The sequence below is a fragment of the Triticum aestivum genome, chromosome 7B (assembly GCF_018294505.1).
Source record: "Triticum aestivum cultivar Chinese Spring chromosome 7B, IWGSC CS RefSeq v2.1, whole genome shotgun sequence".
Lineage (NCBI taxonomy): Eukaryota > Viridiplantae > Streptophyta > Magnoliopsida > Poales > Poaceae > Triticum > Triticum aestivum.
In genome coordinates this window covers 105,409,041-105,420,867 of record NC_057813.1, presented here as the reverse complement: position 1 = coordinate 105,420,867, position 11,827 = coordinate 105,409,041, and the positions used below count along the sequence as shown (strand labels likewise).

At 48.0% G+C, this 11,827-nt stretch overlaps 1 protein-coding gene and 1 pseudogene across 1 annotated transcript; one reads left to right on the top strand and one right to left on the bottom strand.

Annotated features, from left to right (window-relative positions):
• Window positions 1–471: 471 nt before the first annotated feature.
• Window positions 472–1,242, bottom strand: LOC123155705 (U1 small nuclear ribonucleoprotein 70 kDa-like). The gene is made up of 2 exons (XM_044573855.1): window positions 973–1,242; window positions 472–896 (listed from the first exon to the last, which is right to left on the bottom strand). Exons 1-2 carry the CDS (start codon window positions 1,225–1,227, stop codon window positions 588–590), a joined length of 564 nt encoding a protein of 187 aa, XP_044429790.1. The 5' UTR covers window positions 1,228–1,242; the 3' UTR covers window positions 472–587.
• Window positions 1,243–5,441: 4,199 nt separating this feature from the next.
• Window positions 5,442–8,079, top strand: LOC123162034 (uncharacterized; annotated as a pseudogene).
• The last annotated feature ends 3,748 nt before the right edge of the window (window positions 8,080–11,827 follow it).

The following is an 11,827-nucleotide window of genomic DNA, read 5'->3' as shown; positions in this document are numbered from 1 at the left end:
GAGCAAAGCACGCCAGACGCCAGGGTTCCTGGCGTCTGGATCTGGGAGGCAGACGCCAGGGACCTTGGCGTCTGGGTGTCCATCAGACACACCAGATGGCCTGTCTGGTCACCTGCGTGAGCAAAGCACGCCAGACGCCAGGGTTCCTGGCGTCTGGATCTGGGAGGCAGACGCCAGGGACCTTGGCGTCTGGGTGTCCATCAGACACACCAGACGGCCTGTCTGGTCACCTGCGTGAGCAAAGCAAGCCAGACGCCAGGGACCCTGGCGTCTGGATCTGGGAGGCAGACGCCATGCACCCTGGCGTCTGGGTGTGGGCCTGGTGTTTTTGCACACAGCTTGTTAAAGTTTTTGCTTAGCAACAACTAGCAAACACTGTTAAATATGAACAAAGCATGCTACTCTCAACCAAAAATATGAACAAAGCATAACAACTAGTCTCGAATGACGAACATAGTTTGCACATAATCTCAAATAGTCTCGAATGACAGAAATAGTTCATGACCACACAAGGTCTCGAATAATAAGTTCATACATTAAACAAAGTCTCGACAGTTCATCATCGACGCCGGTGCCTTTCCATTTGTCTACTGAGTAGTCCGGGGCCACTTTCCCTTCTTGTCACGTGCCTCGTCCTCCTCTCGTGCATCGCGAGCCCTTGCAAGTTTGCTTGCCCTCTCTTCTTGACGAGCCGCCTTCTCTTTGCGTGCCCTCTCTTGCTCACGCTTCTTGCGCTCACGAGCCTCCTTCTCACGACGCTCCCGCTCCAATCCCCGTGCATAGGACTCCTCGAATAGGCGCTGCCTCCGTAACCAATCTGCACGTTGGTCCTCTTGGATATCTTTTGGTACCTCGTGATCTATCCAAGTGAAGTACTTGCAAAGTGGAGGAGGGGACTACATATAAACCATGATTTTGTTAGACATATGAGTGACAACTTGTTGATGTTTTTTATATGTACACCTAACATACCGGTGGTATGTCATATGCGTTAGTTGGCCTTCGACGATCATGTGCATAGTTGGGACACACGAAAAACCTTCTACCTTCTGTCCATGACTTGTTGCGGTCAGTGGACACCTTCAGCTTGCAAACATCACCACACCAACATGGTGGTGTGGGCACATCCTTCTCCTTCTTCTTGTCCAAACTGGCCTCCAACCACGTCTTCGGCATGTCCTCTTGGTCCGCGCACGGTGGCCTCGTCCTGGAACCGGATGAAGCCATGCCTACAAAAAGAACAATTGTTAGCACAAGACATTAAGAGAGCAAATGCATAAATGCTAGGAATTGTATGAACAAATAATATACCATTATTATTAGATCAACCATCTGGATTAAACAAATAACCGAAGGCCGATCCATTATCAACCATTCCTCTACGACCACCTCTAGCACTTGTGCTTCCTCTTCGACCACGACCACCTCTAGCACTTGTGGCTGCTCGACCACCACCTCTAGCACTTGTGCTAGCTCGACCACCACCTCTAGCACTTGTGCTCCCTCTACGAACACTAGCACCTCTAGCACTTGTGCTCCCTCTACGACCACCACTACCACCTCTGACGCTCGTTCTTCCTCGACCACCACCACCGTCACCTCTTCCACCTCTTTCACCATCGGTGCCGCCTCCACGACTTGTTTTTCTTTTTTTGGTTTTCTTTTTTTTGCATGTCCGCTCATTGTGTCCCCCTTCACCGCACACCCCACAGTTGATAATGTCAGGAGCCTCCATGAAATGACCGCTACCAAATTGTTTCATGCCAGTGTATCCAGCCAGGTCATCCATATCACCCCTGAACCTCTTAGTTCTCCTTCTACCCTTCGTCTCCACCTTCAGAAGAGGGTCTGGCCTAATATGAGGGCCATGGTACTCAGGCCACTGTGATTGGTCCAAGAAAGGGTGAAATCTTGGCGCCCATGTCAACCTAGTAGCTTCCACATGGAACTCTTGCATCCTCACGGTTTTTCCATCATTAACATGTATGTTTCTCGCCTTCGCCGCCGTTATCAAATGCGAGCATGGCCAATGATACTTACTAGGCCTCTCGCACTGGCACCACCGAGTCTTCAGTTTCACCTCAAATGCAGCACCACCATATTGTCTACCATCTCGTGTTGTGCCACCTGGCTCATCAATTTGATAGATCATTTCAAGTCTATCGAATACGATAACTTGTTGTCGTGAAGACTTGCTTGCTTGTAACTGCAACCATTCATCAACCTTTTCCGGATAATCCTTTTTTTCACCTATCCATTTTGCAGTCTCTTCAGAATGCCTCTGAAAGTACTCATTAAGCTTGAAGAAGGTGTACTCCACTATTGCAGTCACCGGCAAAGCACGAGCACCCTTCAACACATTGTTGAAACATTCTACGAGATTGCTCGTCATGTCGCCATATCGCCAACCACCATCGTCATGAGCGCGTGCCCACTTGTGCTTCTCACTTAAATTCCTAGTTAAGAAGTCTTTTCCCCCTTCGTTCACCGCTGCAAAGAGTTTGTTGTACCGAGCATCGAAACCTTGGGTGGTGAAGGCCACACATACATGGGTAAGGTCTTTGCTGAGCTCCTTGCTCTTACATGCCCGGTAAAAGTTGGCCACGAAATGCCTCATGCACCATCTGTGGTGAAGCTTTGGAAATCCTGGAATAACAATGTCCATTGCCTTGAGTATGCCATGATGTCGGTCCGATATGATGCATACCTCCCTAGCCCCAATCACGTTGTGCCTAACATGACCCATGAACCACTCCCAGTTGTCTTGGTGCTCGGAAGGCACCAAAGCAAATGCACATGGCAACACGTTGTCGTTTGATGAGTGCGCCATTGCTACCATTAGTGTGCCCTTATATCTACCGGTCAAGAACGTGCCATCTATAGACAAGACCGGACGACAATGCTGAAACGCCTCCACACATTGTCCATAACTCCAGAAGGCACGGTGGAACACTCCCTCGTGATCCTCGACCACATGAAACATGCCCAGGTTCCTATGTGCAATGGCGGCCAACAACCTTGGGAGCTGGTTGTATGCTTCTTCATAACCACCGTACAACATCCTAATAGCATTTGCCTTTGCCTTCCATGCCTTCCCATACTTGACTTCATAACCAAATTGTTTTTTCACCGTCCGCATGAGAAACCTCACTTTCACAGTGGGATCAAAGGCTATGTCTTTCATCCATTTGTATCCAAGATACTCAGATGTGAGTTGACGGTGTGTCTTTCTAAGTCGTTTCGATGGCGGTTTGCATCTATGAGTGGTATCACAACTTGTTAACACCCATTCTTCGGTTTCTTTAAGCTTTCTTGCACGAACCTTCCATGTGCATTCCTTTTGCTCACACACCACGGTGTAACGCAATTTCATGTCGGAGTGCTCAACATAAATTGGCCTATGGTTTCGAATGGCATAGTCAGCCAACCAAAACTTCAGCATAGGCAAGCTCAGAAACTTCAATCCTTTCTTCAAATAAGCATTCTCGTCCTCATTCTCCACCCTTGGTTCTCCTGGATCCGGGCATGGTGTTGGCTCAATCGCCGTCATTCTCATTCCACCATCAACAACAGCTTTATGGGCAAGGCCGAGATCTTTAAATAAGTGAGTTCTTTTTTGTAAGCCCGTCAGCTCAAAGTGGATTTGGTTCTCCTCCTTTGTGAATCCATCCTCGTCCAACTGTTCAACTGGACCCTCGTCATCCGAGTCATACGCATATTGACGCCTAAAAGGCAAGTCACGATCCATGTCCTTTTGCGCTATGTACACATCCAAGTCACCAACATCATTGCCATGAAACCCTTCCTCTTGCTCTTCGTCGTCATCATAAGCATCTTCATCCTCTTGAATTACTCCGTCACTAGCAATCACCTCAACTTCATTTGCTTGGCTAGTTGGTGGTTGGCTAGAAGCATTGGGGGCATACAACTCAACCTCATTTGCTTGGCTAGTTGGTGGTTGGCTAGAAGCATTGGGGGCATACAACTCAACCTCATTTGCTTTGATAGTTGGTACACGGGGACATGGTGGGGGATAAACATTGGGGGCATCAACCACAACCCTATGCTCAACAAGTGGCACCATTGTCCTCTCGCTCATGTCATCCATTGGGGAAGAGACATGCCGGTTCAAATCAAAGGTAAACCGAGGAGATTCAGTGGTGGCAAACAATTCAAGTGACTTGTCTTCCGATTGGGATACTTTTTCCTTGTATACATCCCAATGCAAATCCGAGGTGATAGGCATACTTTTCAAGCGAGATTTGGCTCCAACTCCAACATCATACCTTCCTATTAACTTAACATCAACATTGGTGTCCATCCACTTCAAGACTTGTCTCACTTTTGCAACAACATCCTCATAGCTAGGGCTTCTATCAAAAACCAATGGTTCCTCACCCGTGTCGGCATTGTTACTCAAGAATGCCTCCTTGTCAATGTAATGAACATTAACAAGTCTCTCCATCTAAAAATTACATGAATGCATTTAAGACCTCAATGAGAATTGGTGTTTATCCAAATACATCTTATTATATCCAAATCATATCAACACTAAATTATTGGCGATGTCCACAAAAGTATCACTAATCACTAATTAACACACTAAGCAAAGTTAACCCTAATCACTAACTAACCCTAACCCCCAATCTTTCTACTCAACAAACATATATTCCTACTACACACCATGCATAGCACTATATTATCAAAGTTAACCAAGCCATTCACACTAACATAAGGGGGAGAAAACATGAACTAGGGTTCCACCAACATGTATAAAATGCAACCAAAAGGACAAGACTTAACAAAAAATAATTGGATGATTTGGGAGAGATTAACAAGAGCAACAAAGTGATGGAAAGATCCACCTAAGGGATGTACCTTTTGGAGAGGATTTGAGGGGGGAGCTTGAGGGGTGAGAGAGAGTGGGGAGGCAGCAGCTCTTCTTCAAGCTCGGGCTGGATTGGGGAAAGTGTGTGGGGTGGGACCCACACACTCTCCCGGTGGGGTTATCCACTTACCGGGGCCAGACGCCACGGTCCCTGGCGTCTGGCCCCTTTGCCACGTCAGCAGGTCAACGGGCAGGCGGGCAGTGCGGGCCAGGGGCCAGACGCCAGGGACCCCGGCGTCTGCTTCGTAACCCAGACGCCAGGGACCTTGGCGTCACCGAAAAAGGTCAGAAACGAAATTTTTTTCGGAACGAGGTCAAATCGGGATTTAGTTTGCCTTAAGGGTCAGAACAGTAATTTTGTCCACGCGGTGCGTGGTCAATGGGGTGGAGCAGGGATAATCTCGTCTTTTCTCGTGGGCAAGGGCAAATAATCAAAGTCCAAAGTAAGATGTGGAAAAATATCAAATCCAATGTAAGCTGTGGCAAATTATCAAAGTGCAAAGTAATAAGGCGCAAATAATCAAATTCCCCAATTAAACTCCTCGTACCCACACCGAACTGGCTCCCTACCATCGCCAACCCTACCACAAACCCCCCGACAGCGAGCATTCCGCCGCCGCCGCCGCCGCCATGCTCCGGCTCCAAAAGCGGCTGCTCTCTCTCCTCCGCGACGGCGGCGCGTCCCCTCTCCCCACCTCCCCCCTCACCTCCCTCCACCGCCACCTCTGCGCTACCACTACCGCCACCGCCACCGCGACCCCCTCCGCCGATTCCCCTTTCTCCGTCCAGGACTACGTCGTCAACACCTGCGGCCTCACCCGGGCGCAATCACTCAAGGCGTCCAGGTCCACCTCCCATCTCAGGTCCCCCTCCAACCCCGACGCCGTCCGCACCTTCCTCTCGGGCCTCGGCCTCTCCAGCTCCGACATCGCCGCCGTCGTCGCCGCCGACCCTAAGTTCCTCTGCTCCAATGTGGACGGGACCCTCGCCCCCCGTATCGCCAAGCTACGCGATCTCGGGCTATCCCCTTCCAAGATCGCGAGCCTCGTCTTGACCGGCGCCCCCGCGTTGCGCTCCTGCGACGTCGCCAGCAGGCTTCAGTTCTGGATCCCATTGTTCGGCTCCTTCGACGAGTTCATCAAGGCCGTGTCGAGGGGGGCTGTGGGAGGTGGTGCCCTCCTAACGTGTGACATTGACACAGTGGTTAAGCCCAACGTCGAGCTACTTCTGCGCTGCGGCTTTAATATCCCTGATCTCGCCAAGACCGGCCTCAGTGGGACGCAGGTGATCGTCTGCAGCCCAGAAAAACTCCAGGCATTGGTCGCACGCGCAGATGAGCTCGGGGTACCACGTGGCTCAGGCCTATTCATATATGCGCTCGCAACCGTCTTCTGGGTAACCCAAGAGAAGCTTGTTGCAAGAATGGAGTTACTGAAGAAGACCCTTGCTGCTCCGACGACATGCTGAAAATTGCAGTCGTCAAGCACCCAAGCCTCCTAAGATCATCTGAGGACAACCTGCGCAACACGGTAGAGTTCCTGATCAACAAGGTTGGTCTTGAGCCAGAGTACATCGTGCGCAGGCCTGCGCTGATCACTTACAGCCTGAAGGCGAGGCTTGAGCCTCGATATATTGTCATGAAGATACTGCAGGGCAAGGGACTTCTGAGTTCTGACTATTGCTCATTGGTTGTTGAGAGTGAGAGGTACTTCAGGTCAAGATTTATTGAGTATTACAAGGAGAGTGTTCCTGAGCTCCCTGATGTGTATGCCGCGGCTCGCGCAGGGAAAATACCCCCTCACCTCCAACCTTGACACACGCCTTCTTGCGTTCTCGCCAGGAAAAATACAACTTTTATATAAACTGAGGTTTTGACAGGATGATTTGTTCATGATCACTAAGAAGGCGGCGCTTATCCTGGCTTTATCTGACAAAAAGATTAAGCGAGTTGTGGAGTTCTAGATGAGGGATGTCGGTTTGCAGGCATTGTACATTGCTCCAAGGCCAGTGTTAATCATGTATAGCCTTGAGAAGCGGTTGTTGCCCTGGTACTCCTTGTTCAAGCTTCTCAGTCAGAACGGGTTACTGGATGTGGAGTTGGACTACTATACCACAGCATTGCTGGCCAAGAAGAAGTTTCTACAGAAGCTTGTGGATTCTTAGAAGGATATTGTTCCAGGCCTCGCTGATGATTATGCACCAGCATGTCTTGGGAAACCACCAAAAGGAGATGATCGCCCACGACACTGAATCTGTTCTTTTGAAATTATCTGAGGAGTCTTGTCTCCGCAAGACTGATATTTTGATCTGTGATATCGGTTCAGAGCCAGAGTACGCTGTGCATTGATAAAGGGCTTGTGTCTGGTTCCCTGGCGTCATCGTGAAAGGTCCTGCGGACAAATGGATTGTTGAACAACTTTAGGTTTTACCCATTAATTGCTCATTGTGAGGAGACTATGAAATCAAAGTTCATTATTGTCAGAAGGACAGTGTCTCTGGGCTCGCTGATATGTATGGCACAGCTTGTGCGGTTGTGCCAAGAGGTGCCCTACCAAGTTCAGCCTTGGCATCTTAAGATATTGAAGATTTGTTGTATCCTTTGGTGTAGTACATGTGCAGATGGTAACACTGAAGCTTCTGCTCATTAGTTACTGTCCATTGTACAAACACTTTTAGTTAGACTCTTTTTTTTTGCGGGTACTTTTAGTTAGTCTCAGCAATTGAACAACTAGGTTTCTTATTGCTAAAAGCAATTCATGTTTTTTTTTTTTGAGAAATCGAGTACAGTCCATGTTCAAATTTTGGATATGTGGTAAGAAGGAACTAGATTGTCTTATTGCCTTATTGTTCATGCCTGCTAGCCAATACTTATCCCTGCCACACGTCTCAAGGTTATGCTTAAATTCGAATGTTCTTTTACAGATTTATCACCGGGGTATTGACAAATTAGCTGCTTCTTTTCTCACTTATCTGCTCATAGTGTTTTAGTTTCGACTGATGTTTACGTCGCTGACTAGTCACTGTTGCTTCTTTAAGCTTTGTCAGTTGTTTTTAGCTTATGGACCACTCCCATTCCAACTGTTGTTGGCTGGTTGTATGCCTAACAGGATTTGACAGGCCCTTTGAGTCTGCGTCCACTTGGTGGTCTTTTTTCTTTATTTCTCTTATGCTTTCTTTGAGCGTGTTTGTGCTGATGCCCCTTTCGTTGCATTTGAAACTTGTTGTATGGACATGATGATGGCTTTGTTTATAAAGCGGGGCGAAAGCCTATTTCGAGAAGGGTGTAAATAAAAATGGATCAGTAGTATGGTTTGGTTTAATGCTGATAGTATATTGCTATATATGCATGTCATGTCCAAAAACCAAGACCATGGGTGTATGGATCGAAATTAATATAGATATTCAATATGAATGTTCCTTGTCTTTGTTTGATTTGAGGATGCAGCTTCTTTCTCTGCCCTGTGCCCCAGACCCTCACAAACAATATCTGCAGCTAGGGCCAGCCCTAGCTACAATTGCCCTTCCACTGCTCTCAAGAAATCCCATGTTGATCCTAGTCTAATCCTCCCTTATAGATTATGCTCCCACAAATCAAGTTGTGATAGGATCACTAGCAATCTGAAGTACAAAGCATCAGTTTAATCCAACGCTGATTGTACCTTGTTTCTAAATAGACCAAAATATTCTTACACGTTGGCTACCCAGCCATAAAATGATTCCAACTGAGGCCACTCTTGCACTAAAACGTTTCCCGGTGCCTCTCAAGCCTACATAACTCATTTACATAAAATGTTGATCTCCACTCTGAATCTATGGACGAGCTTTTTGCATCATCGCTAGAGTAACTGGAACTAAGAGGCTTGAAACGTACTGTACACATGTTTGTTTGTTGGGCGTTGTTGCTGTGAAGATGCTTCATGCGTTGCATTTCTTTACTTGTATGAACAGACCCTTCTTCAGTTTTAGCACATGTAGTACTCTGTTCTAGTCAGTTATGATCTGCTATCTTGGCCTTTATTGTAGAACCATTTCCCCCCATGTCATAGGTTCACTTGCCTTTGATACGCTTGCGCGCTCATTGTCGTGTCCTAAACTTGTAGAGACCTGAGGTCGATTACGCACTGACTGTCATGTCCTACACTTGTAGAGATCCGAGGTCGGGGATACTCCAGTCCTGATTTTCCAAAACATGATATTTTGGTCTGTACCATCTCAGTAAATATGCAAAAGAAAAACCTTTTGAAGTTAACTACAGCATCTGCTATAAATCTATATTTGTGTATGCGTATATAAATTTCCAAGGCTTGTGGTGTTGTAAAAATAGTCTTCGTTATATGATCATCGGCTGGCTAGTACATGTCTTCTAGTTTGAAACTGAACGTTTACTTGCTTTCTTTATCGGCAACCTATTATATTCCTATTGACTTAGCTCTGGTTTCAGCTTTATGTATTACTCTGGTTGTTGGTTTTGCACATGTAGCATTACGTGGGCAAAGTCTCGCTAGTTCAATGATTTTGTTCCATGTCTCAGTTTTGTATGAAGTTTTAGGATCCCTGATGATAACAACTTTTAGTGGAATCTCGGACATGGAAGCACAAGAATACATCCAAGGTTATATTGAGCATATGTATATGCCACTCCATAGAGTGCTTTCCTGGGATTTACTTTTGTGTCCGTTCGACTTAAGATTATCTTAACATGGACTAGTTGTTTAAATTTCCCTTGCAATTGATGACGAAGGAGAGACATGCTAACAATGATACTCATGAACCTCCTGCTCAACTCCCGTATGCCAACGCTGATTGATGACATTCAACACCTAGGTAATCATACATTTCCGGCAGGAACAAGGTGGATGGCATGGCGCTGCTACCATTCTGGAGTCACAACCCTCAGTTTGGTACACGGTCACTCTGTCTGCCATGGCGCGTTTGGAGATGGTGCCTGTCTGGATCTAGTTAATAATGTTGAATAGACAGAACTGATTGCAGATGCTGGCTGCCTCGTTATAGAATGATTCTCGATGCCTCTCAAGCCCGCACAACACTGTAAGTATGTGGGAGGGTCTGTATTCACCATTGCCAGATTAGCATCATGGGAACCGAGAGACTTCGAATGGCATATGCTTATATGTTGGACATTGTTATCGTGAAATGAGTAAGTGCACTGCATTTATTAGCTTGATTGGCTGCACGCTTCTTCAGTTTCAGAAAATACAACAACTACTAAAGTCGATTCTAATTTTTTATCTTCGCCTTTATGGAGGAATCATTTGTTTTCATCTATCATCCTTGTGGCTCACATGCATTTGATAGTTGCATGTTGAATGTAATGTGCTAGAATTCGTAAAGATCTTGCCACCAGAGATCGACACTCATCCTCATCTAGCCGTTGTGAGGCCCTCCCCCTCCTGCGCGCTTCCCGCTCGAAACGGTTAGCGCCGCTTTGGAGCGTTGGTGCCGCATTCATGGCCGGCCAGTGCCGACGCGACCGCTCACTGGTGTCGGCATTAAAGCGGTGCGCCGGCCGTGCCGCTTCCCAGTACAGGCGACTGTTGAGCGTTCAAACGACACGACGATCACTCGTCCGTCCGTCTGCCGCCCACATTGATGGCACGCGTTTGCCGAGGCATCTCCTCCAGCGCCACCCGTTTGTCCCACTGCCACCCGTGATTGCAATATAAACCGCTGCCTCGGCCATAGCCGCAGCCATCCACCTCTGATCCCTCGCCACACCACTCTCGCCATGGATTCTTCCCCGCCAAAGCTCTCTAGGATGGGCTGACGCCGGACCAGAAGAAGGAGATGGCCGCCATTGCTGCCGACTAGCTGGTAGGCAGGCAGCGGGAGGAGTGAGGACGACGACATCCCAATGGAGGACGCGATCGACAATGAGCCACCGCCACCTTCCTCGTCCTCCGTGCCAGCCTCCTCCTCCGCCGCCATGACCATGAAGCCGACACATTCGCGGGCACTGCCGGCAGCAAGGAAGAGTAGTGCACTGTAGGTCGCCGCCGCTCGGGTGCCAAGAAGGCCACCGCTCCTCACCTTCCATTGAAGCCAAGCTTGATGGGCTGAACATCGTCGACCGGTTAGCCGCTTGGCGACGACATGGAGGTGGACAGCTTCGGTCCCCGGGGCTCTGGAGGCGAAGGTTACAGAGGCAAAGATAGAGAAGCCGAGGCAGAGCTGGAGAAGGCGGAGTTTCAGTTCCCGGAGCTCATGACCGGACACGAGGAACGGGCGCCGGAGACCATTTAGATTAGGTATTAATTATACCTCTATAGACGAACTAGCACCACTTAGTTGATGTACATGTAATGAAATCCGGCTGTATTTGAAGTTTTGAACGAATTTCATCCGATTAGTTCAAATTGTTGGTCGGATGTATACGGGCAGCGTTGGATAGTGGCGTCTCACATCCGTGTCCACTGACTGGTCCCCACCTGTCCGCAGACAGATGTGGGAGGAAATTTACGGGTTGCCGTTGAAGATGCCCTAAATGATCATGAGCTATAAAATCCACAATAGCTTGACCTGTAGCAGAGAAAAAACGGTACATCAAGGATAAGTTTGATCGAACGCACATCGGGCAGCTGCCGTCCACATACATTCTCCGAACCAACTCCTTGCTCGCTGATAAAATCCAGTGGTAAAATACCCTCACGCCCTCTGGGTGCCTTTCCTTTTGTATGTTGTTGGGCTTCACCATGGCAGGTTGGAGGGCGTCAAAGTAGTTCAACAAACTATATTTTTTTAGTTTACCTATAAGATGATGACATGTTCGGATTGAGTTCATAAAAATAGCAAATGTGCAAATTGCGTCGATGGAGAAGATTGAGGAAGATGCCAAATGGGCCAAAGTGACGGTGTCCTGGGCTAGGGGGTACTCATCACGTCATCTCCCGACCAATTGGTCGGGCCGAGGACCCCCATGGC